This window comes from Andrena cerasifolii, chromosome 10 (assembly GCF_050908995.1).
Source record: "Andrena cerasifolii isolate SP2316 chromosome 10, iyAndCera1_principal, whole genome shotgun sequence".
Taxonomy (NCBI): Eukaryota; Metazoa; Arthropoda; class Insecta; order Hymenoptera; family Andrenidae; genus Andrena; species Andrena cerasifolii.
The window spans coordinates 7,634,683-7,658,292 of NC_135127.1; the positions used below are offsets into that span (position 1 = coordinate 7,634,683).

Sequence of the window (23,610 nt, forward strand, 5' to 3'; positions counted from 1 at the left end):
GGTTTCTACTAATTTTTAACCGACCTCAAAAAGGAGGAGGTTATAAATTCCACGCGTATGTATTTTTCTTTTTCTTTTATGTTTGTCCCCGCATAACTCCTCAGCATATGAACCGATTTTGATGATCTTTCTTTTATTCGAAAGAGGGTGATGCCCCGGTGGTCCCATCCCGTGCTGCATCAATATTAGCCCAATATTTTGCCAGTTCTGGTTAATAAAGACTATTGCCATCTAATTATTATTATTTTTTTAAAAATATTTTATTTGTTACATATATATATAAAAATATATATATAATACTTTAAAAAAAATTAAAACCGACTTCAAAAAAATAAAAATGCACTAAAATGTAAAAAATAATTTTTTCCCTTATTTAATCTACGACTCTCAATTTTGTTATGTCGTCGCCTCATCATTTGCACGGTGTAAATCTGGCGCCGACTTAAAACAATTGAAAGTCGTAGATTAAATAAGGGAAAATATTATTTTGTACTTTTCAGTGCATTTTTATTTTTTTTGAAGTCGGTTTCAATTTTTTTTTCATAGTTTGTCTCAACGTATAATTGAACCGACGAATATTTTTTTCAACGATATACACAGGTTCTAGGTATTAAAATTTAAGTAACGAAAACGAAATGATTACCTAGATAAGATAACATTATTTTGCCAGATAAAGCTATATTTGGTATCGTGCACAGAATGATTTGCCAAAATATGGTGATTACGAGGTTCGATCCAGAGTTCGTGCTATCTATGCGAAGAACAGTTTAGAGCTGCCATCTGTAGTAAATACTTGCGTACAGAAATCATTCTGCTAGCAATAGAACGTCAGCATTGTGAGTATTCTGAGTAGCTACATTTTACCTGATTTTATCTTGTTAAACGAGCTATTGTAGAGTAATGCTAGCTTCTGTTGTATTTATTCGAGTTATTCATACTGTTTATTTTCCCGCGAAGCTACATTAGAGTTCAATGCGCAGCACGTTTTAAATAATTTTGGTACGTATTCTGGAACTGAAGGCACTTGGGTACACCTAATGATTAATGATTGTATGAAGTAGATGTCAATGTTACTTGAAACGATCGAATGAGTAAGTAGATTAAGGGAACAAAGAAAGAAGAGAGAAAGTGCTGTGTGTGGAGAGATAGAATGAGACGAAAGAGTGCGCTTGTACGAAAAAGTGAGATTGAGTAGGAGAAAGTGAGTGTAAGCATGTATATTTTATACAGGTTTCTTAGTAGCAGCATATATTAATGTACATGTGACATAATTACTGCATTTATATGTATTAAAAGAACAGAATTTCTTTTTCAGGTAAATATGTGGTATGTTCATGGTGCAAATACTTTAAAGGAATTTATAAATAATTACTTTCAAGGCAAAGAGCCATGGCAAATAGTAACTATAACAAGTACAACTGTCTTAACTACAGTTTGGTTGTGGAACTTTGTTTTCCAGGAAGAAAGTATGCCTGTATACTTACGCAATACGAATATCTGCAAGCAAGATTAGGTTCAGTAATTGAAACCTACTCTCGTTTACTTTCTAGGCCTTGTAGAACGAGGGAAGAAGCAATTTTTTACTTTACTGAATCACATACCAGCCATCAGAGACCGAGTTAATAAAGAATTAAGGGATATCGATTCAACATTTGCGAAAGAGGCTTTGGAGAGAATGAAGACTGTTCCATTTATTCTAAGGCTTCCAAATGATGGTCTGGAATCAAGCGAAATAGTAGAAAGAGTAAAGGAGTGCGTTGAGCTAGGTAAAGCGAAGATTAAAAGTGTTATCCCATCCGACACAAAGAGACATGTGTATATGTTCATTTAGGTGATTACGACTGGGAAAATGGTAAAGTATCTGGTGCTGTATATAGAGTTGATACTACACTGTTACAATTAATGGGAAACATTTATGGAATCGCATCGTATACAAATCCCTTGCACCCTGACGTGTTCCCTGGGATATGCAAATTGGAAGCGGAAGTAGTTAAAATAGCCTGCAATTTGTTCCACGGTGACGAAGATTCATGCGGCACGGTACGTTTCTTTTGAATTCGACCATCGAAGTGGAAAGCGAAAACCCTTTGAAATGTAATAAAATTGTTATAGATGTCTACCGGTGGAACAGAGTCCATTTTGTTAGCGTGTAAAGCATACAGGGACTACGCGAGAGAAGCGAAGGGCATCAAGAAGCCAGAAATGGTAATACCCGTAACAGCACATTCCGCTTTCGACAAAGCTGCTCAGTACTTGAAAATTAAACTACGCTTGGTACCTGTTAACCCACATACTTACACTGTTTCCATTAAAGCTATGGAGAAAGCTATCTCGGGAAATACAATAATGGTAAAGAAACATATGTCCCTCAAATTGTGTAAAATTATAATTACGTCGATAGATACGGCGGTGGTCTAACCTTTGTAACAGTTGGTAGGATCAACGCCAAACTTTCCATATGGAACAATGGACAATATTGAAGCAATCTCTGAGTTGGGTTTGAAATATAACATTCCAGTCCACGTTGACGCTTGTCTTGGTGGATTTTTAATTTGTTTCATGCCAGACGCTGGCTTTAACCTTCCGCCCTTTGATTTCAAATTGCGCGGAGTTACCAGTATATCAGCTGATACGCACAAGGTAAAGAAAGAATAAAATTGTGCATTTGACTTTAAGTGTAAAGCTGGATTTTGCTATTTCAGTATGGATATGCTCCAAAAGGCTCCTCAATTATTCTTTATAGGAGTAAAAAGTACAGACATCATCAATATACTATATCAACTGATTGGCCTGGTGGCATTTACGGCTCTCCAACGATAAATGGTTCAAGAGCTGGTGGAATTATAGCATCTTGTTGGGCTACGTTGATGTATTTCGGTTATGGTGGATATTTAGATGCGACAAAGAAAATTATAGAAACTACCAAATACATTGAGCAAAAGTAGGTAGCAGAGTTTTAAATTTTCCACAATTTTGCGCCATGTTTGCTTCTTTTGCACAGCTATACGCATTAAACTGATTGCAGGTTGAGAACGCTGGACGGGATTTTCATTTTCGGCACTCCAGCTACTTCCGTTATTGCGTTAGGATCGAACGATTTTCATATTTATACACTTTCGGAAGGTTTGAATGCCAAGGGGTGGAACCTGAATACACTTCAATTCCCTTCCGGTATACATCTTTGCGTTACTTACATTCACACGCAGCCTGGTGTGGCAGATCAATTTTTGGAGGATGTTGAAACGGAATTGAATATAATTATGAACAATCCCCAAACCCCAGTCGAAGGAAAGGTAAATATACGCGTGTAATTCAACTTTGAAAAATGTAAGACGATTATATAATAATATTGTTTTTCAGCTTGCTATTTATGGAATGAGTCAAAGCATACCAGACAGAAGTATTGTTAGCGATTTCACGAAATGCTTTATAGATTCCATGTATTATACACCCGAAGATGAAAAAGCAATCAGTAACGGTCCGCAGTAATTAATATAATTGTGATTTTGCGATTAGCTTTTAAAGAATGCCACGGTGAAAAAACATTAATTTGTATAAAAATCTCAATATGATATTGGCTGCTTGAAATTTTAATTATGATCTTGTTTCTAATGTATATGGTAATTTCTCAGTTGCTCAAATGATACGTACAAAGTCATAATGGACACAATCTTAAAAATACCTCCACATACTTTTATTAATAAACGCAAATCAATCGTGTAATATATATTTTGTATAAATAGCATTGTTACCTGTTTAAGGAAACACTTTTAAGTAAAGTTTTAATCACAATAATGCCTTTTTTAACAGTATTTTTATAGATTCCACAAAAACATCTGACACATAACACTGGACACGAATTATGTCGAGTCACACACTTTTTGTCTCAACGAACACGTTTTTGTCAATACTAATAAAATTATACCGAAGGAGATATTTATGTATCTTGTATTTTATATATTTTATTTGTTACACTGATTTTTATAGGGAGCATGTGTAACATAAAAACATTGTAATAAATATATTTCATTTATAAGGTATTACTGACGAAGTTTATATTTATCTTAATGCTATATACCCTTAAGTGAATTACAAAATTGTTTCGATATTGTTCGTTGTTCGACGAATTATTATTCTACGTATTGTTTTCACTGCTAAGACACTTTGACTACCTAATCCGTACTGTGGATATAGATCGATTCATATTTACATTGTTATGTAGCAATTTTCAACCATATTTAGTTCGAATTCTAACCGTTAAGTAGGATTCCACTCTAAATCGATATAGCATTGAATGCGACACGAAAATGGTAAGGTGGCTCTGGAGTAGATTGTTTCAAGCCACTGGAAATTCGTTCGAACTGCTACTTGTTTGAAGCAAGTTGTTTGTTTCGAGCCACTCGCTTCTTTCGAATTTTCGGTTAAGATCGGTTCAGATCATTCGAACCGAGTATATCATGGCTCGTTTTTTTCTGAATATTCAAGCAGCCCTACATGCTTGAAGCTGAAGCTCGTGGCATCGCTCCCATCTCGTTCATCACCGCGTATAATTCGTTGACATCCTCATAGCAATTCGAACGAATCGTCCACTGGATGTTCTCGTCCCCAACGCCTAGGCTTAATACAACCTCCAAATACGCGTGAAGAATCTTAAGCTTCACTTACCGAATATGCCGATGCCTCATTCAACAGCCGTGCAAACAGTAATGGTCGTTCAAATTGTCTTAAGTGACTTCCACGTGTAGTCGTATTTTTCTGTTCCTCATCGAATACTCGTCGCACATACCTCTTCAAATTGCAAGCAATTTTAATTATGATATTATCATCACTTGCCGCACTCTTTGTTCAATGTCCGCGTTATCCCGCGACGGGTCAAATTTCGGCACAGAAAATTCGTCGTTCGCCGATCTTGTCGTCACACTCTTCAACTCCCTTTTGAGCCGCTGCACTGTAACACTTAAATCTCCCGACAAAGAAGTGTTTTCGGAACGTTTCGCGAACGATCTCACGAGTGATCGATTCACCGTTCACGATTCAGCGAACAGTTTCGCAAATAACTTCGCGGCTGATTTCGCAAAGAGCGAACACCTCAGTCCCGCGATCGATGACGTCTGCGAATCAACGATTGGCTATTACGTTGAGATTTTTAGCTACTGCGGACTCGTATACACGTTTACGACATCTTTCTCGCGTATCGAAGCAAAATGTATACCGACCGTTGTACCAGAAGTTTGCGATCGTCGGATCGCTGAAGGACTATATGAAGGTAAGTGTAAATGAAAATAACCGTGTATACTTAATTAGGAGAAAAGTTTTAATATTTGAAATAAATTGTGTTGTGTGAAATACACGAGCTCTTATTTCAAACTTTGGAGGGGACTTCGTCTTCGTCGTCTGTGCACGCAATACCTGATGTTGGAGTCGGTGACTGATTATTTGGAGGTGGAGTAGGTGTAGATGAATCAGAATACGTTGCTGCAACTGAACCTGGTGTGTATGGCCTCTGAGATGATACGTGTGGTTGATCAAAGTATCCATAATTATTTGGCCCGCTATATTTCCCCATATCCGCGTCAAAGACAATATTGTTTATGGCGTGCTTAACGTGCGCCAATGTTCGCGGGTCATATTTTCTTAGCTCATTGGCAATATGTTGCCCAAAAGTAATGTACGGATCTGTGGGGGAGTCTATACGTTTATGGAGGAGACTATAAGCTCCTGTAAGCATAGTATCTTGATCTGTGTCGGCCGCACGTTTTTTTCTTGAATGTGGCGCTGTTGGAATTTTGTAAACAGGGGCGCTAATAGTCTGGATAGAGCGATTGTCAGAGCGGATCGTCGTTTGTGTTTCCTTGTCTTCAGTTGTTGTTTCCATAGCCGTGCTATGCTCCAGCTCAGTAGCGGCTTCAGGCTACATTGAAAATGAATTATAAATAGTTGAAAATATTTAAAAAAATTATACATATAGCCCTAAAGGAAGCGGTTGATGCGTTTATTCAAAATTACAGGTATCAACTTCTGAAGAAGAGTAGTCAACTGTTGCAAAATATTGAAAAGAAATGGGACAAACAATTTTTTAGTATCGATCCATTTGTCTTGGTTGGTGCAAATTATAATCTCCTTTACGTCGGTGTCGGATGTCAAGCAAGGATATCTGATGGTGGCATTTTCAAAAATACTAATTTATATAAGAAGTTGGGAAGTAAGACGCAGAAAATTCCAGCTCCGAAAGTTCTGTCAATATCACATGGCAGGACCGTCCAACTTCTGCTCCTGCCTTCGAAGAGCAGTTTCGGGTGGTTGTGAGCGACGGCAAGAGCGACAGCCGTAAAAGAGCGAGAATAGTGGCATAGTGTGACTAACAGAAGTAGGGCTAGAAGGGATCGCCCCAGTCTCTACAACTACATTCACAATATTTCCCCACCATGCGATTTTTGCTCTTGGGGCGCGAGGGGCCTGGCGCTGTGCCTTCAAGAGCGAAGAGTAACTCGCGACTTGTCGCGGCTGCTCATGCGAGCAAATGCTTGGACGGGCCTGCCACATGCAATAGAAGTGCCGTATGTGATACTGGCTGACAAAGCATTTTTATTGAACGAATATACAATAAAGCCTTTTGAAGGTACTCCAGGCAAAGGTTCAACTGAAAGAATTTTATACGCCGCTAGGATCTTTAGACACTGAGGAAGATGGACGGGTTATTGCAGGTATATGGAGGAATGATCCAAAGACCAACATATTATGTTAAGAAGATACGTTTGCATCTTGCAAGACATTTCATTGCAAATGGGTCGACACCGTGGCAAAGTAATCATTAACAAAAATAAAAATATGGGGTTCTTACGCCAGCCGTAGTATCTGTTGTTTCATTCGGGGCGTCCTTGCCGGACAAAAAACTGAAACAGTCGAAAGCGAACCATTTCGATGTGTAGATGCCTCCTAGCCCTGTATAACGAAAAACATAATTGCTTATTTTCAAATCCGCAGCGAGCCATTTCCGAACAAAAATACGTCTACTATCAAGTGTATTAAGTGAAAACCTTGGGGCCATAACCGGGTAAGTCCAGATTTTGAAAGTTGTCTGATTCTTGCACCAATAAATCGGCAATGTATAACAATATATAAAACATCGACAAGTACAATTTCACTAAACAATGGATTTGCTCGGGTTTTGCACCAAGGTCTTCAATAGCTCATAATACTAAGAAAATTAAATTTTTTTAACCAGATCTGAGCCTGCGTTTTCGCCTCGACTTCTCTCTTCGGTAAGATCCCATTAATGCTGTCATTTTCCTCTTCAACTCACACACTGGTATTTGCATTTCATTGCTTATTGCTTTCCAAGCATCTTCTCTGTATTCTTTATTGTGGTAATTTTTAAGCTTCGCATCCCATAGCACCCGGTGGATTTCATACTTTTGAATTAAAACACGGCACTGCTCGTTGTCCATTTTTGCGAAGATATATTCTTTTCCGTTGTTTGCCAGTTAGTTTGGCTTGCGAGCGCTTTGAAGACGACGAGGCAACTGAGGCACGGCCACACGAAACGAGCGACTCACCCCGCGGCACCTTTGGGCACGTCGAAAACCCGACGGAAACGGCTTGGACGTGGCAGCCTCGCATTGAGGCGATCCCATGCGCGAGGCATGCCTCGCGCTGTTGCCGCGCGCCGCTGCCGCGCGCTGTTGCCGCGCGAGGCTGCCGCGCGAGGTCGATACGCAGCGTTACAACACAAGCGTACTCCCAATAGAGATGTACGGAAACGTGTAATATGTATAAGATGTGTATTACACACGCTGACGCTCCGCTCCTACTATTCAGCTGCTCCCCACTCTATTGTAGAACTCGCTTGACCTTGAACGCGCCCGAGGTTGTAGACGGGGCCCAAATGGGCACCCGCGCCCACCAAAGGGATAGTTCGGCATGCCTGATCTATACTATTGAAAAATGAAATTTTTACATTTTCACTTTAGGAGAAAGAGGATGAGTTTGGCCGTGGTTGTGTTTGGCTTTCCTTTCGACCGGAAAATTGCACACAATATGTTACAAATGCTGTGATGAAAATAAAAAAGAAAATGTAAAAATATCATTTTTCAATGGTGCAGATGATTTCGTCTAGCACGAGTTCCTTCCTTTGGCATGGCTCCTGATCGCTACGTACCTTTTCTTTGTTGTACCGTGGGAAAATCTTCAAAAGTCACCTGGGTCCTTCCTCGGAAGGGCTTCGTCCCCCTTTAAAGGTTCAAATGCCGTAATGTTATTCATTTCAGCTAAGCCTGTGAGCAGATACAGTGTTCTTAATGCATAATCGTAAAGTTCAAAGTGAAATTAAACGTTAAAGATACTGATTATTTAGAAGAGGGATAGGAATAGAAGAAATATGTACTGTATTGTAGTATATTTAAAAACAGTCGGAAAATCTGAAGCGTAAATTGTGTATACAGGCGATTCCAAAGGAGGAACGACCACTTTTAAATGAAAGTTTAGATTCTTAACGTCAAAGGCTCAGGTTGCGCTCGATTAGGTAAGATCCCAGAGTGTTTGCACATTATCACGGCACACCATGGCGGATGTATGACTGATAAATTTTAAAAATTCTGGTCGCAACGTAACACATACCATCCAGTGCAGTTTTCTGTCCCGGTTTGTGGAGTCCTTCTAAAATAGATGGAACTTGGAATACCTCATCAAGGAATTGCAACTCGGTATATTCCAGGAAGAGTGTAGAAGACTTCTTCTATACCTGGTGTGTGCAAATACATTTGTAAATTGCAAGATTCGTAAATTTTACGCTTGTCGAAGTCTAATTCCTACTACGCGACACGCGTGGCGTTACAATCTGTTTCGAGATTTTGCCGGTAACGTTGCATGTGACACTAAAATGGTAATGGGGTCCCACAAATCCGGGGCAGAAAAATGTATTGGATGTTCGGTCTATTTTATACCTTGTCTATGGTAAAACGATTTACACTTAATGTGAACATTCATGTAGAACAATTTGTGTTATTCGCAATTGATAAAGTGGTGATTAACATTTATACTGAATAATACAATACTAAATGAAACATAAACCATTTCAGTTGTTTTTTGTTTGATCGGATCTGCTAAAGTTTTGCATTATATATGAAGATATCATTTCTGTGATCTCATCGATAGTAATTAATAGATTTACAACAGTAGATATTAGATTTTCTGCAGTAGGTATTAGATTTCCGACACTAGGTAATAGATTTCATACAGCTCCTTGCTTTATCAATTTCTTCACTGTACTTCATATTTATATGTTGATCAGAAAAATCAATTCAGTTATTTAAATAATTAGAATTTTCATTCAGCCTTATGTCCTCGAAGCATAAAATAGCAAAATTCTATCTTTCAAATATGAATCAACTAAACAGTGGCTCAGGATTTAATCTTGGGGGAGCCGAGTTGAACAGATAAAAGTATTTTTAATCCAAATTCAATGAAATCCATTGGACGATTATAAAAATTTATATATAGAATAAAATCCAGTTTTCTTTTTGCAAAGCCTCATCTTCGGGGGTCGCCAGGCTCTTTGCCCCTGGGTGCGCCAGTGCAACTAAATCAGTAGAGACATAAATCACTACGAAGTATCAAAACCACGAATCCCTAAATGATTCATTTAATTCTGTAAAGAATAATTTATACTCCTGCAACTTCATGGAGATCATCATCTCTCATTCAATTGAAAATTTTAATACTTTCAAACAAAGCGTACAAATATTAATAATTCATAAGCGCGCACATGTATCTACATGGTAGTTCCTCCGCTGCCAAGTAGTTTCTTTCCACTATTTATCAGACTTATCGAAGTTATCCCACGTTCACCCAACATAGGTTTATTCTACGCTGGTACACAGTAATTTCTTTTCCATGGGCCGAAATTGTTAATCAAAAGAGCTGCGCGATTTCCAGTGAACATTCTCAGGAAGAAATGTACGCGTTCTTGGACAAAAAACACTTGCTCGTAGCGCCGGTACCCCTCGGTATTCGACTTGCATTCCCCTTTCTTTAACCTCGTTTCCACGCAGAACTCGCATTGTTATGCCGCGTATAAACGGGCCGATGGATAGAATGCCCTACAAGACCCGAAACGTTAATTCATTCGGCGTATAGCTTCGCTTTGTGCCTTCAATAAATCACAATATTCCAGAATACGTTTAAAGTGAACCAGCTCGTTGCTTCGAACGTTCCATCGCTGGGTTTCTTCAATGGGTCTTTCCGCTTTACGAGTTACAGTTGCTTCCATTTATACTGTAGCTCTATATTCGTTGCTGGGTATATTAACAAATTTTTAAGACAATATATAGATTGCTTTTCCACGTCGTATTCAGTTGATTATTTTACCACGAAGTTAAACTAATAATATTCCTCTGAAAGCATCGTAACACGTTTTTCCCAGGATGGAAAAATTGCATAGCTCCGTGAACACAATTATCTATTGCTTTCCCAGAAATTTTCCTTATATTGTCAAGGTGGTGGGAGAGGAAATACAAATATTTTTCCAGTGGATTCTAGATCGAGGGTTTTAATGGAGAAATGTGATGGTACCATTAGTTTGATTTCCAATGGTTGTTGAGGCACGAGCATGTTAACATTTAGTTCAATGAATAATGAATAGACCAGAGTCTCTTTTAAGTCGTACTTCAATAAGTACCGCAGTGTCCCTCGAAATTTGTCAATGAAATTATAAAAAATCGTTTCCCAAGTGCATGCACCTTTCCTTTCGTAATTAATTTAACTAAATGATACGCTGCAAGTGCCAAAAATAAATTTACCAGGAGAGAGAAAAAGCTTCCCTGACTTTAAAATATTTACAAAGTTTGATTTGTTTCGGTTGCTAAATAAGCTTAAGTCTACGATAACCTAAATGTATCAAAGCAATTTCTGTTACTTGCAATAATATAGTCCAAATTCATGAAAAAAAAGAATTGTATTTCTAGAAAACCCTGTATGTGCCACCTCTTAGTTGTAGAGAAAACTGAATGTGCCATTCATTTAAATGCGAAGCACTGTAGGTGCCAACCCTGTTTACCTATCGTTTCATTAGCTCTCCTATTGTTTTCTGCAGAAGTGGCGCTGGACGTACAAAGCATCCTTTAGCACCATTGACAACTTATTTACAAAGGGAAATTGCATTAAAATTCTATACTATAGTATTACCATCGGCACGTAGAACATTTTCCGATTAAAATTAATCTTTTTAATTCTAGCACTTGCAATATTTTCTACAGGTACTTTTCAATCGCTTTACTTTCCACGGATCATAAGATCCAATTTACACACGAGCCATTTGTTTTCTTATTTACCTCCTCGTTCTTCATTCTTCCGTTTAAAAATTACTGTGCACCCAGACGGACACCTTTCGCTTTCACTTGACCGCTTTGGACGGCCCTGTTGTTGTCTGATAGCCGACAAGAAGCGTTTAAAACTCGCCCATTTCTCGGCCAGGCGGAATTACTTCGTCACGTGTAATCCCCTAGACACGTTTCCATCGGATCACGCTAACTATCCGTTCGGTTAGTATCGCTAATCGAGTCTAAGGCTTCTCATCCTCCGTTGGAAAAATTGGCCCCGACCACTTTCCAAAAGCGCTCAGAAACGACGCGTGTAATAACCTGCAACGGTTACGTACGATAATCCATCGTAATCCATTATCCTTCCGTTCTCGGTCATTAAAGCGTACCGCGGTAATTGCGATATCTCGATAGAATGTTTGCTGCTACTGTATTAATTGCTACTCAGGAAGCGATTCAGTTCGGTAATTGGAGCCTGGACAGGGGCGAGGTGCGTTTTCTCCGCGAAAAGGAATGTAAATACCCGCATCAACTGGTGTAAACAGCAGCATTGGTCGTGGCAGGTTGGTTGATGCACTGAAGTGTCGATTGGCCGGAACCGATGAAGTATAGAATCGTTCTCAAAACGTGGAAGTGATAGCCTCTGGATTTCTCTCGGGGAAAGGATGTTCCCTAGACGATTAAAGACTTCCTATTCATTATTAATATGGCAGAAAGTTTGGTAATTACTCGAAGCACCTGCGGGGATGTGGATGCTAATATCTAAATGTGTAATTGATACTTGCTAGGGTGATTATTATAACGCGATCGATACGATGTTCAACGTGCATGGAATACTGCTGTAGTTTAGGGAAAGAGTGGAGTATTTAATGTGAAAGGGGATGTCATGTATTGCAAACGAATAGATAGATTTCTTTTTTTATTTAATATATCAGCGATCAGAATTGGGTTCTATACCAATACCGCTAAGTTCTTTGCTTATTTTGTTACATTAGAAAAATGGCACAAAATTGAATAGTAAAAATTAAAGGTTCAGACCTGTCAGTTTGCAAACTCTCCACACAGCTCAATATTTTTTTTTGTTTTTAAATAAAACGTCGTTTCATTTTTCTGATTCAGATTACCTGGTAGATAAATATCATGTGATGGTCGATCATGCATAACTACTATATTTATGGTTAAAAATTAATAAAAAAAAACCTGCAGCTTCATCAAAGATGCATCAAAGCATCGTCCAAATTTCAGATGAATCGAATCGCTGGTCTCTTAAAAAAAAAATCTCAAATTTCGCTATGCTTTTATCCCAAAGAATAGAATTCCCCCCTTAAGGACAGATGTCAAAATTTTGTAATGGTTCATTTAATGTTCCCAGTCTTCAGCAATGAATATTGAACGTTTCATTTAATTCTAGTATATTTATTATACCAATACTCTACAGTAAACATATTCCACGAGAAACTAAAGGAAAGCAAAACTTTGCGTCGAAAATGCACTCCGAACATTACAAGTTACCATTGCTAAATCTCTCAGAAATGCAAAGCGTCTTCAAGCTTCGTCGCAAGAACTGAAACTTAACCTTCCACTAAATAATCGCTCGGACATCTACGATGACTTCATCACGGTCGATTACTCAGCATCGAGTCAGTTTCCCGAAGAAACCGACGTGCCCGATCTCAATATTCCATTAGTCCCCTGAAACAAGATAGACGAGAAAGAAAACCAGGACGACGAATCGATTACCTCTCGGTCGACAGAGGATCAGGAAATCGCAGTTTTGTCACGGGGTAATACGGTGAAATCGATCGTTTACTCGGCAGCGGTTGGAGCAGACGAGGAAGAAGAAGGGCTGGAGGAGCATCCTGGAAGGAAGGAGCAGCGTTGATCGCCAAGAACCCGGAAGGAACAGGTGATCCTCATCTGCTGCGAGCAGCGGATTCACGCTGTCCAGGTGAGCACAGGTAAATACACCCGGTCCAGTGCACGGCTGGCCGTCGACTCGGCAGGTAGCGTGTGCTGAACTAGCCAGGGAAGAAGGGACCGAGTGCGTTCAACTCGTGGATCGCGCGTGATCCACGCCGGTCGACCTTGACACCGCGATCCCGCGGGGATCACAGGACGTGGCGTCCCGGGGATGGCCAGGATGGACGAGTCGGAGGACGCTTATTGCCTGTAAGTGAGCACAGAATCTGGGTGGGTCTGTTCCATCGATGGTAGAATTTATAAGGAGCGGAAGGATCGCGGTTAAAAGACGTCGAAGAACACGGGAACTTGGAAAGCAGGTTACCAGGCTATCGGTGGCCCGTGATCCGTGATGAAGGGAACAAAGGGGCAGGACCGGGGGAAGAATAAGGCGGAATATTTATTCCGCGAGCGATCGCGCGTGGAGGCGCCGGTTGAATTTCAAATCGAGCCGAGCCGCCGTTTCCCTCGCGAACGGGCTGTCGTGTCGCGAGGGATCGTTCCGAGCGGTCATTCCACGACGGCCCCCGTTGTTCTTTAACCCCTGCATCCTCTACGGCAAGTGGTGGGGCTTGTTTCGTATACGCATTTGGAGAGTGAACAGAGGGATCTTTTACTCGTACTGGAAAGATACTCTTCAATGGAATTTTAAATATTTTTAATACGGATATCGTCCTTTTGGTGATTCTAAGTGTCGTTGGTCGAATTTTTGTTGAATCGGAGAATACTTTACTGTGCATTTTTGCAAGACTTTTTGGGTCAAGCGTTACGGATTTTCAATTCCTTCAGTTCTCGGGAACTTAAAAGTGAAGAAAAATTGAAATAAACTGTACTGTAGGATTTATCTTCATATCAGTTCCACTGTATTCTCACTGGTACTACATGTGCTTCTCTCTAAGTGAATGTATTCCTCTACATGCACAGTGCACAGTGTGTATAATCATTGGCAGAAAGAATTTTCGTCGTTTAATAGTAATAATAATAATTCGTCATTGCACCAGTGGAAATTAACGGGAAGATAAAAAACAAATACATAGTAAATACCTATAAGTAAACAAGAAAGAGAAAATTAGTAGAGTTAGAAATTATACATACAGTATATGTAAAAGTAGAAGTAGAGTGCAAAAGGCGAGGTCCAGCTGACAGCTGTTGTTAACCGAAACACTTAAAACTATCAGTGTACACAGAAAATAGATGAAGATAGCCAAACAACGTAATTACGTGTAAGGACTAAAGCCCGATATGTGACGTTGAAAATAGCAGTAGTAGAATTAATTGCTATTATTGATACTTAGCAGAAAAGAATATCTCTGCATGTTCGAAAGATGAGAGGCTCCTATAGAGCGAATTTTAGATGGAAGGGAATTGTAGTAAAAGGCGAAACAATAAGAAAAGGAGCCCCATTTCAACAAATTTCTACTCTCTACAAATTGTAATTATTTCACAAAAATCATCCAGTGTGCAGAACACTCCACAACTAAAACTACAAATAAGAAACTAATGCTTCTACATCAACGGACGACTGAAAGCAATGAAATATATCGCAGAGACATCTCCATTACCAAACAATGTTTTATATCAACACTATCGCTTCACCACTATCGATATGAATCCTCAGTTTCAGTCACTCCATCGGTACGATTGCACACAGAGAGTGTACGTACACGATTCTCGCGTTAGGTGTTGAGTGTGCACAGTAGTAACGCTCGTGCGTACGCAGATGTAATATTATGTTTACGTGTAAATAATTGCATTAGACGAGGCGCAGAATTGCATTACCTGCAGTGCGAGCAGTCGTGTCGAATAAACAGATTAAACGGTACTACCAGTAGAACTCGTGGCATCACTGACCTCTCGCACAGTCGACCGCTCCTGCAAAGACGTCGCAATCGCCGGTACGATTACTTCGTATCCGCACGAAAGACCGGAATCCGAGGCGATTATCCGTTCGCAGATCGGGTATGAGCATTACGAAAATCGCTGGCAACTCTCTCGCGTAACGCGTTGGGGAGTGTAGATTACGGTCGAGACTCATGCGAATAAATATTTTCTGGGATCCATGGAAAGTGGCTAGTAAGTACGTAATTCGTGGGGCAATAAATAAGAAAGGTGCACGATTTTTTTTTATGAAAATAAATCGAAAATATGGAGTAACGAATTCGATTTCGAATAGTCGCTTGATGGAGTATGTCAGTATGATTTAATTCACGTGTCTGTGTATTGTTTGCTGTTTCTACTTGAGCGTTATCGGTTTTAGTACCAACAGAGTGTTAAGAGGGCACTTCTGGTCCAGCGCGCGAGTTTCATTACCATTTTTTAGATTTTTTTATGGACAATCAAAGCAAGTGTAGTATACAACTTTTTTTCTAAAAATCTTAATCGCCCTTTTAACTATATTTACAAATTCTTTTGTCGGGGTGCCTTTTGAAGATTTCTCCAAGTTAAAAAAAAAATTATAAAAAATAATAATTTATAAAAAAATAATTTATAAAGTTTTTTTTTAACGTGGAGACATCTTCAAAAGCCACCCCAACGCCTCCAGAAGGGAATCTCCCGCGGGCGGCAGGGTAGCGTTGGATTTTTACCCAATATAACACTAAATTTTTAATAATTTTCATGTAAATATCTCTATTATTAAGGTCTGTTGGCTGAAACGCTCGGACACCTATTTACTTATTTTCGACATAGATCCATCGTGCCAAGGCTCATCAAAATCGGTGTCTACCACATGGTGTCCTCCCCTTGTTAGCCAAGAATCATTTACATTTAAGCATACAATCGTCACCACCAATGGTACAAGGGGAAATAAATCAGAACACCAAAATTTATACCATAAAATGCTCACCATCGATCATCCTGCACGAAGGAGGATCATCTTTCTATTTGCACCCCGAAAATTCTGTTTGTTTCGCGGAAAGCCGTTGCACCAGGCGTGGCAAAAATTATGCAACCACTTGCGGTACGTTATCGACGGTTACGTAATGATTGAGCAGACGAAATCGTTTGTCAAAGAACACCGTTAATGGTCGGCCATGAACAATCGTTTAGAACTTGGCTCGTTCCCCCCTCGGGTTCGGTTCGATTCGGTACGGGCGAAGTATTCCGCATCCTTTAACGAGTCCTGCGGCCCAAAGGGGTTTCGTTGCTCCTGTTAATTGCGTAATCGAATCGCTGGAAACTGCGCGGCGGTTCCGGCGCTGGGCAACAGTTGAAAACCGGCGGAACTGGCCGGCGAACTAATTTTAACGCGTAACTAGTTCCACGCCGTGCCCGAACCGAGATTTTTATCCGACGCATTCCTAGCTAAAGGGCACATACACCGTATGCAATTATGCGCACGGCGTTTCTACAGTCGGCTGGCGTGTGATACATGTTATAGCGAGTGTGAGATACATTACGTCATGGATAAATTGAAAGGGGAGTATTCGTGATTTCCCGTTTGTGGCAGAAGTATAATTAGCCTGAATTATCATTTGGCGAGGGCAACGTTAAGTCTTTTTAAGTTTTGGGGGTGGTTTGGGAGAGGGTAGTGTGCTGTGATTTTTTTTACTTTTATTGTGACAATTAGGTGATGTTGCTTGGAAAATGGTTCTAGAGCTTTTAATTTAGGAGGAGACTGTGATCGGATTTTTTTAGGGGTAGTAGGAGTTTTGTCTTGAAAATTAGGTGGAAATATCTTTAAGTCTTTCACTCGATTTTTCTTGAGAATTTTCTAAAAGTTCAGAAATCCCTGTGTAGACTTAACAGCGGCTTTTCTTAAATTACTACTAGCACAATGAATGCATTTATGCGGGAAATTATGGCGATATCAAAGGGAGAACTCGCGGAGGAAGAAGATAAATTATGAAATAAAAAGTGTAGTGGTTTTGAATAGAAATGAAAGAAGGTTACACTGTGTGAAACTGCGTGGATGATTAAAGGAAAAGGAGGGAAATGAGATAGAACGATGTTGGGTGATAATGAGGAACAGGTGGTGACTGAATAGAGTGCGAAAAGAAAGGGGAGGAAAATTTATTATATGCAGAATTAAAATTCTGCGAAACGAGAGTACATTTTTATGCGAGCGAATTTTCAGAAGGGAAAGAATTACAATGAAAAATGTATTGGGAGTTGATCGAATTTTTAACGTAAAAATTATAGTCTTCTTTTTCATTTTCACGGGATATTTATTCTTGTTTACACTCAAGTAATTGCATCATCTTTTGTAGAATTTTACACAGCTTTTGAGGCTTGTAAGTGGAATGCTACTATCATGAAATATTCAGGTTCGACGGAGGGGTGGCTAATTTTAACAGAGAGTAGCCAGAATACGTTATCGTCAAAAATCGATAGATTTCGATATTGGGTACACCCTTAATTTAGGGTCTGACACACTTTCGGAAATCACCTTGCGCATAATGTTGCCCACGGACTTAATTCCTCACGGAGCATGTCGTTTAGCTGCATTAAATTTTGGACTTGACCCATTTCTGCCACCTAAGTCCCTCAATTTTATAGGACTTCAGGTGCCTCGTATCTATGATGCTTTCTTTTTCATGGCTATTATGATACTTAAAGACGCAATGTCATCTTGCAATTGTGTTAACGTTATCACATATTTTAATTAAACCTTTTACAAATTATTAAAGTCTTAAAGAGAGAAATATTTTCCTTCCAAAGCAATTGCACAAACATTCCTTGTCAATCAAAGATTACTTAATTCTACTTGTGACACAACCTAATATTAAAATTGTCGCTATTTCTGCGCCACGATGAATGTCGCATGATCGCCATTCCATATTTTCTTATCCTGGTACTTTACCCACATTTCAAAGGCCCGTTCGCCGCGAAAACATTCCAAATAAAGAAAGGAGAACCGTATCCACGAACAAGCGAATCTGGAGACCTACTTACGTCGAATTCTTTTGTCCATCCTTGACGACATTGGCACGATTCTAGTGTCGTCCAAATTACCATCGAACACTCGAATTTCACGGTCGACGATCCTTCCCGCGAAGATGTTATGTAGATCACTCTGTAATCGAACACCGCGAAGCTCTTCGCAGCGCGCAGTGGTAGCAATAATTGCCTTTATCACGGCGTAACGCATATATTTAGCATAGTTTTCGGAATCCAGTTCACCCGCCAACTTTCTCTGACACGCCATAAAGTCGTATCTATTATCCGCGAGCCAGCGATTAAACGATCGCTGCTGCGGAATTATGAAACTAATAACGACTACATAAAATTACGAAATTCAATAATCCCAGATTCAGGGAATCTGGACTTACAAGACTGGTACTCTTCTAGCACCATGTAGAATAATTGTTTCAGTGAAATGAAACTGTGTAGGATTTTGTGTTCACGATCGTGGGTAATAATGGGGATCATGATTAACACTTTGAGTGGCGTAAAGGTTTGAAAAATGTCCCTTTAAGTTGGTCAGACCTTTCCGAGAGATCATTTCTGCTGGGAAGGGCTAAAGGGAGTAAGGGGTAGAGTGAAAAAATTGTGGAATATTTTTTGAACAAATAGTTTCTAAAATTTTAAAGTGACAGAGCTTTTGTATTATATATTTTAGAAAAGCAAAAGTATATAATATAATATGGTAAAGAAATGTGCTCGTTTCTGTTAGTTTTGTGCTTTTTGAGTATTATTAAACCTTAAGGGGGGATTCCAGGGGTAACAGCCCCAAAAGTAACTGATATTTATGATTTTTTTTTAAAAACTATTGTTAATAATGGATTAAACTCTTTTGGGATATAAGGGGGTATTTTTAAACTTGCAGATTTTTTTTTCGATTCTTCTTATTATTTATTAATTATTGTAGAATCTTGCTAACCTCTTCAACAATGTAACTCCTGTTGGCCTGATGTGTAGCACCTGTCACAGTCTACTGATTGCAGAAAAATGATGCTGGGATCGAATCTAAAATTTTAATTTTATTTTTTATTTATAATACCTTTTTCGATATGGAATAAATTTATCTAAGGAAAAAAGTGACTTCTTCTTTCAAACGCTATAGAATTTTCAATTTTTCATTTTTGTCTAACTATCTAACTTTATGAAGTTTAAGAAAGTTAACTTAAAAAAAGTTACCAAGATTCCACAATAATTAATAAATAACAAGACATAAAAAAAATTCTGCAGGTTTAAAGATGCCCCCTTATTTCCCAAAAGAGTTTAATCCAATATTAACAATAGTTTTCCAAGAAAATTAATAAATATCAATTACTTTAGGGGCTGTTACGCGAGAACCCCCCTTTAAGTGTTTCACTTTGCCCCTGGTTTTCCTACTTGTGTCTAACTACTTAGCTCAGAATCTCCAGCAACTTATGACATCTCGCTTTCACGAGCTTTAGCCGCGCGTTCGTTCCAGAAAATCGAATCCTAAGCCCGCGGTGACGCCCGGCGGGGTCGATTTTGCCGGGCACGATGTCCCGCCACGGTTGACGAAACAATGATCATCGGACCGATGATCTGCCCGAGCGTGTCCTGCTCGACGATCGTCGCCCGAGCGTGACACGCTTCCGCGACGCTCAACCGATCATCGGCTCGTCGATCTCCTAGAGCTTCGATATCCGTTGCTCAGCATTCCACGCGAATATTGTTCGGGCGAGTGGTCGCCGTCCTGAATGCATGGAAACGCGGGGCGATGAACGTGAGACGCTCGAGACGATCCAGGGGAACGCGGAGTCGCGTAATTTATGATTTACCGTCGAGGCGAGAGGGGTTGGCGACAGCTTTACTGGGGGAATAAAACTCGGGGAGAGATGGCGTTGGCCCGATAAGAAGTAATTGCAGTTGGATCGCGAGGACCAGTACTTTGGTAGTTTCCAAACGATTGGAAACTGTGATTATTCGATTACGGCCCACGCTCCTGACTTTGTATTTTATTTAAGAGCTGTAGACACACGCGTTTTTAATGGTTAAATCAGTTTTGGATTGTGGAGAATTTTGGAGTCGGTGGGAAGAATTTGAGAAAGGTGTTTTTGCTTTTGAAGATACTGAGTGTGTGCAGGAAATGATGGCGTTTTATATGTAGGCCAGTGAGGTAGTCTTGTAGGCTAGTGATTCTCTGTTTTTATGGATTGCCTCGGTGTTAATTTACAGAGGGTGGTCAAATTATTATACTCAAAACATTTCCGTCAATTTTTGGGATCCTGTGGTTTACTTACCTTGAAAAATCCTTCCAGCTTTCTTTCAAGTTCCAAGTGAAGCAGATTCAACTTCACTTGACTTGAAATATAACTTGGCTAATGTGAACGAGGCTTAAGGAAACATGAAATAGATATAAATTGTCATCAAGATTCAGAAGAATACTTTTTCAAATAGTCATCAAAGCTATAGGCACAGTATCGCTTTATCACATCGCTTGTATCACCCAGAAATTTTCATTACTATCAATTCTACCGGAGGTTTCGCCGTGGTCGATTTTTCGGGATGAGTGTAATAGCGCATAAGTAACTACGGCGAACCGCTTTTGTGACGATAGGCGTCGGGTGAAACTGCACCCAGCTCGGTCTGGCTCGAGTGGAAAAGTGAAAAACCAGCTCGAATTAGCGAGCCACTTTCTTCGACGCTTTCGATAGATTTTAAAGTGCGCGAGGCGTCGCCGGGAAAGAGCAGATGGCCGATTTCGTCCGGCACGCAGGCTGCTCACGACTTCCACTAAATTGCAGCAGGGGAAAGAGTGCTTTGTCCCTGGTTTCTTGCGCGCATCCGCGATGCCTCCGATGACAGACAACGAAAGATATTCTGGACCACAAACTGACCTATAGGTAGCCGTAATCACGAAACTGAAATTTTCCCGTCAAAAGTAGGTAATTCAAACATGTGGGACGAATTGTCCATTTTGGAGTGAACTTAAGGAACTTACTTTCTGTGAGTACTTTGTTCAGTACCAGCTTGTGTTAATGTTATAGGCTTAGCCAATTTTATACTATTCAGAATAATTGAGGAGTTACTTACAATTAGTCAAGTTTGAATTTTTCCTTTCAATGGCCTTCGCTGTTTTGTCCTTAGACAGTATTACTGCAACCTTTGCGCAGCATTTTGGCTTCCAAAAAACTTTAGCTTCCTTTTATAATTATACATATATGCTTATAAATATTTCTATAGGTGGAAGAGTATTTTTCATCACACTTCTGTTTTTGTTTTTCATCATTCTTCAGTCCTATGCAATCTAGAGTCTGTTTTTTAATATTCATCCCCTCCAACGTTGATGCTGAGCAGGTAACTGTCCGGAAACTTTTACCTAGCGGTGTGTGTACTTGTTCGTAATTACAAATTTACCTGTTTCCACGGTGGTTTCTTGCATGCCGCGCAACGTGACTGTGGCTAAGTGGATATTAGACGTATTTATATGTCGCCTGGCACGGAACGAGCCCTCTCCTGTGCGGCGTACGTTCGTCCACGCTGGAGACTGTCCGTTGCAGCTTCGAGCAGGAATTGCAGTCGCAAAGAAGGGCAAGGTCGAAACACAGAACACATTGTGGGCATGTGCATCAACGACATGGCCAGTGTCCGAGAAACGATCGAACGATGGGTTAAACGGCGCGTGCTTTCAGGGACGACGAAAAACCAACCTCAGGAATTAATGGCCAACATTCTCTTCCTCTGAATTATTGTCGGCAAGCGTAATTCAGTTTTAATATTAATAATGTGCGGCATCGGCAACGAGGCGAATTGGCGGCGAGACGCGATCGACCGATTGCAATGGCTGTGGTTTCTGAATGTTATAGTTATAAACAATCTTCGGTTGTTGAAGACAATTGAGGAATAAAGGAAGTAACGAATGTGAAAAAGGTATCACAAGGGAACGGGAACTTTGTGCCTTCGGCAGGATTGGAGGTGGGAGAGAATGGTCACCAGACAGAATTAAACCTTCGTGGTTACACGGGGTGTATCGCACCCCAAGAGCAATTTTCGACTTCAAATGTCGCGCCTTTATGACTTCGAATCAAAGGCGTCCGGAGACTTTTTCCCAAGGGGTGGCAACTTTGGGATGATGGTATAGAAAAATATACCCCTCTTGCTTTTTTTTAACCCATTTTATAGGGCCACCTTAATTAAAATTTTAAAACGTAAATTTAAAAATATTCCCTTTTGTAGTATAAACTTAATAAAGATCAGTTTTGAAGAATAAGAATTTTTCTTCAAAAGCCAGGCAGGTGCAACTGCCCCCTTCTGCACCCCCTCTCCGGACGCCCATGCTTTCAATGGGAATTTATCGCGGAAAAAAATCTCCTTTTTCACAACCATGGAAAATCGCTCTTTTTCAACTACAAATTGTATCATATCAAAATTTATATTTCTAGAGAAAGACTATTAGAGCACGGTTGTACGAGTATTGCGAATGTACAATTATCACTGAAAAGTTAAAAGATTCAAAAATACGAAAATGGTAACTCAAAAAATGACGCTGGGGTACAGTGAACCCCGTGTGACCAACTTGTGATTATAAGAAGGTGTGGCCACGAAGGGTTAATATACCTATATGCAGATAAACTATTTTTGTGCTACCTGGCAGCGATAACTCTATCTCAGCAAAAGTTGCAGATTTGCCCTTTCAAATTAACACGGCAGCTGTGCTCTATAAACCGTTTCGCAATATAAACCGAACCCACTGGCAACCCATTGCGCTAGACAGTCGCGCCGCAAAGGGGTTGAAAATAATAATCTCTAACGGTATAGCCGCGTGGAACCGTTGTTCCGTTTCTCCGTGCACATTGGCTGACCGATAAATCGTTTCAGATTGCAAAGAAGCGCATAATAATGTCCGTTGCAGCGAAACTTCCGTTCTTGTCGCGTGCGCGCTCTGCAACTTTCGTTCTTGCGCGCACCGGCGTGTGCAATCGAGAGTTATCGCTTATTAAGATCGACGTGGATTACGTTAATCGTTGCTAATTTACTTGGAAACATCGTTTTCTTTGACGAGACTTCAGCTTCGTTTCAATCACGAAGGCGATGTCTTTCCTTTCGCGGTGTGCAAAGATGGGAGGACAGGGGTAACGATGGAAATATCGGGTAGGACTTGTGATATGCAAGGCTGGCGTCTGTCACATAAATGCTGCTGGTATTATTGTTGCAAAATTTTTATAATAACGTAAGAAGCTTGAAGCAGGGTTAAAGGAGAGATCGAGTGACACAGCTCATTCTCTGCTCGTTAGAAAGTTAACGTATTCATTGCCGCATAATACTTAATGTTTTTATGAAGCTTCCTATTTTTGGCAGTGTGCTAAGTGCCTTTAAGTACATGGCTTGTAGAAACTTTATGAGGTTGATTTTTCGAAAGAAATCATTCCACACAACCTTTCTTGAATCCAGTTTAGACTTGTTGCTCCGCCAACTTCCC

At 40.0% G+C, this 23,610-nt stretch overlaps 3 protein-coding genes across 6 annotated transcripts in view; 2 read left to right on the forward strand and 1 right to left on the reverse strand.

Annotated features, from left to right (window-relative positions):
* The first annotated feature begins 842 nt into the window (after window positions 1-842).
* Window positions 843-4,040, forward strand: Sply (Sphingosine-1-phosphate lyase). 4 transcript variants are annotated; one of them, XM_076821288.1, is made up of 9 exons: window positions 843-1,207; window positions 1,316-1,466; window positions 1,551-1,766; window positions 1,832-2,040; window positions 2,113-2,349; window positions 2,431-2,640; window positions 2,703-2,941; window positions 3,026-3,293; window positions 3,361-4,040. In XM_076821288.1, exons 2-9 carry the CDS (start codon window positions 1,322-1,324, stop codon window positions 3,487-3,489), a joined length of 1,653 nt encoding a protein of 550 aa, XP_076677403.1. In that variant the 5' UTR covers window positions 843-1,207; window positions 1,316-1,321; the 3' UTR covers window positions 3,490-4,040. The 4 variants fall into 4 exon arrangements, with proteins under 4 accessions (XP_076677403.1, XP_076677404.1, XP_076677406.1 ...); XM_076821289.1 differs by having other exon boundaries at window positions 843-1,201; XM_076821291.1 differs by having other exon boundaries at window positions 843-1,091.
* Window positions 4,041-5,293: 1,253 nt separating this feature from the next.
* LOC143373865 (uncharacterized) lies at window positions 5,294-7,772 on the reverse strand. Its single transcript, XM_076821484.1, has 3 exons — window positions 7,223-7,772; window positions 6,842-6,942; window positions 5,294-5,911 (listed from the first exon to the last, which is right to left on the reverse strand). Exons 1-3 carry the CDS (start codon window positions 7,446-7,448, stop codon window positions 5,363-5,365), a joined length of 876 nt encoding a protein of 291 aa, XP_076677599.1. The 5' UTR covers window positions 7,449-7,772; the 3' UTR covers window positions 5,294-5,362.
* Window positions 7,773-12,961: 5,189 nt separating this feature from the next.
* Window positions 12,962-23,610, forward strand: part of Cad89d (cadherin 89D) — a 68,096-nt gene continuing 57,447 nt past the window's right edge. The window contains exon 1 of the mRNA XM_076821418.1: window positions 12,962-13,484. The gene's annotated coding sequence lies outside the window, so the exon portion shown is untranslated. The remainder of the gene's footprint in view (window positions 13,485-23,610) is intronic.

Coding starts and splice junctions, on each gene's coding strand:
- Sply (XM_076821288.1), top strand. CDS start 1,322: ATGTGGTATGTTCATGGTGCAAATACTTTAAAGGAATTTATAAATAAT. Junction 2,350..2,430: donor TCTCGGGAAATACAATAATG/GTAAAGAAACAT, acceptor CCTTTGTAACAG/TTGGTAGGATCAACGCCAAA. Junction 3,294..3,360: donor AAACCCCAGTCGAAGGAAAG/GTAAATATACGC, acceptor ATTGTTTTTCAG/CTTGCTATTTATGGAATGAG.
- LOC143373865 (XM_076821484.1), bottom strand. CDS start 7,448: ATGGACAACGAGCAGTGCCGTGTTTTAATTCAAAAGTATGAAATCCAC. Junction 6,943..7,222: donor AAAACGCAGGCTCAGATCTG/GTTAAAAAAATT, acceptor TTCGTTATACAG/GGCTAGGAGGCATCTACACA. Junction 5,912..6,841: donor CAACAGATACTACGGCTGGC/GTAAGAACCCCA, acceptor TTTTCAATGTAG/CCTGAAGCCGCTACTGAGCT.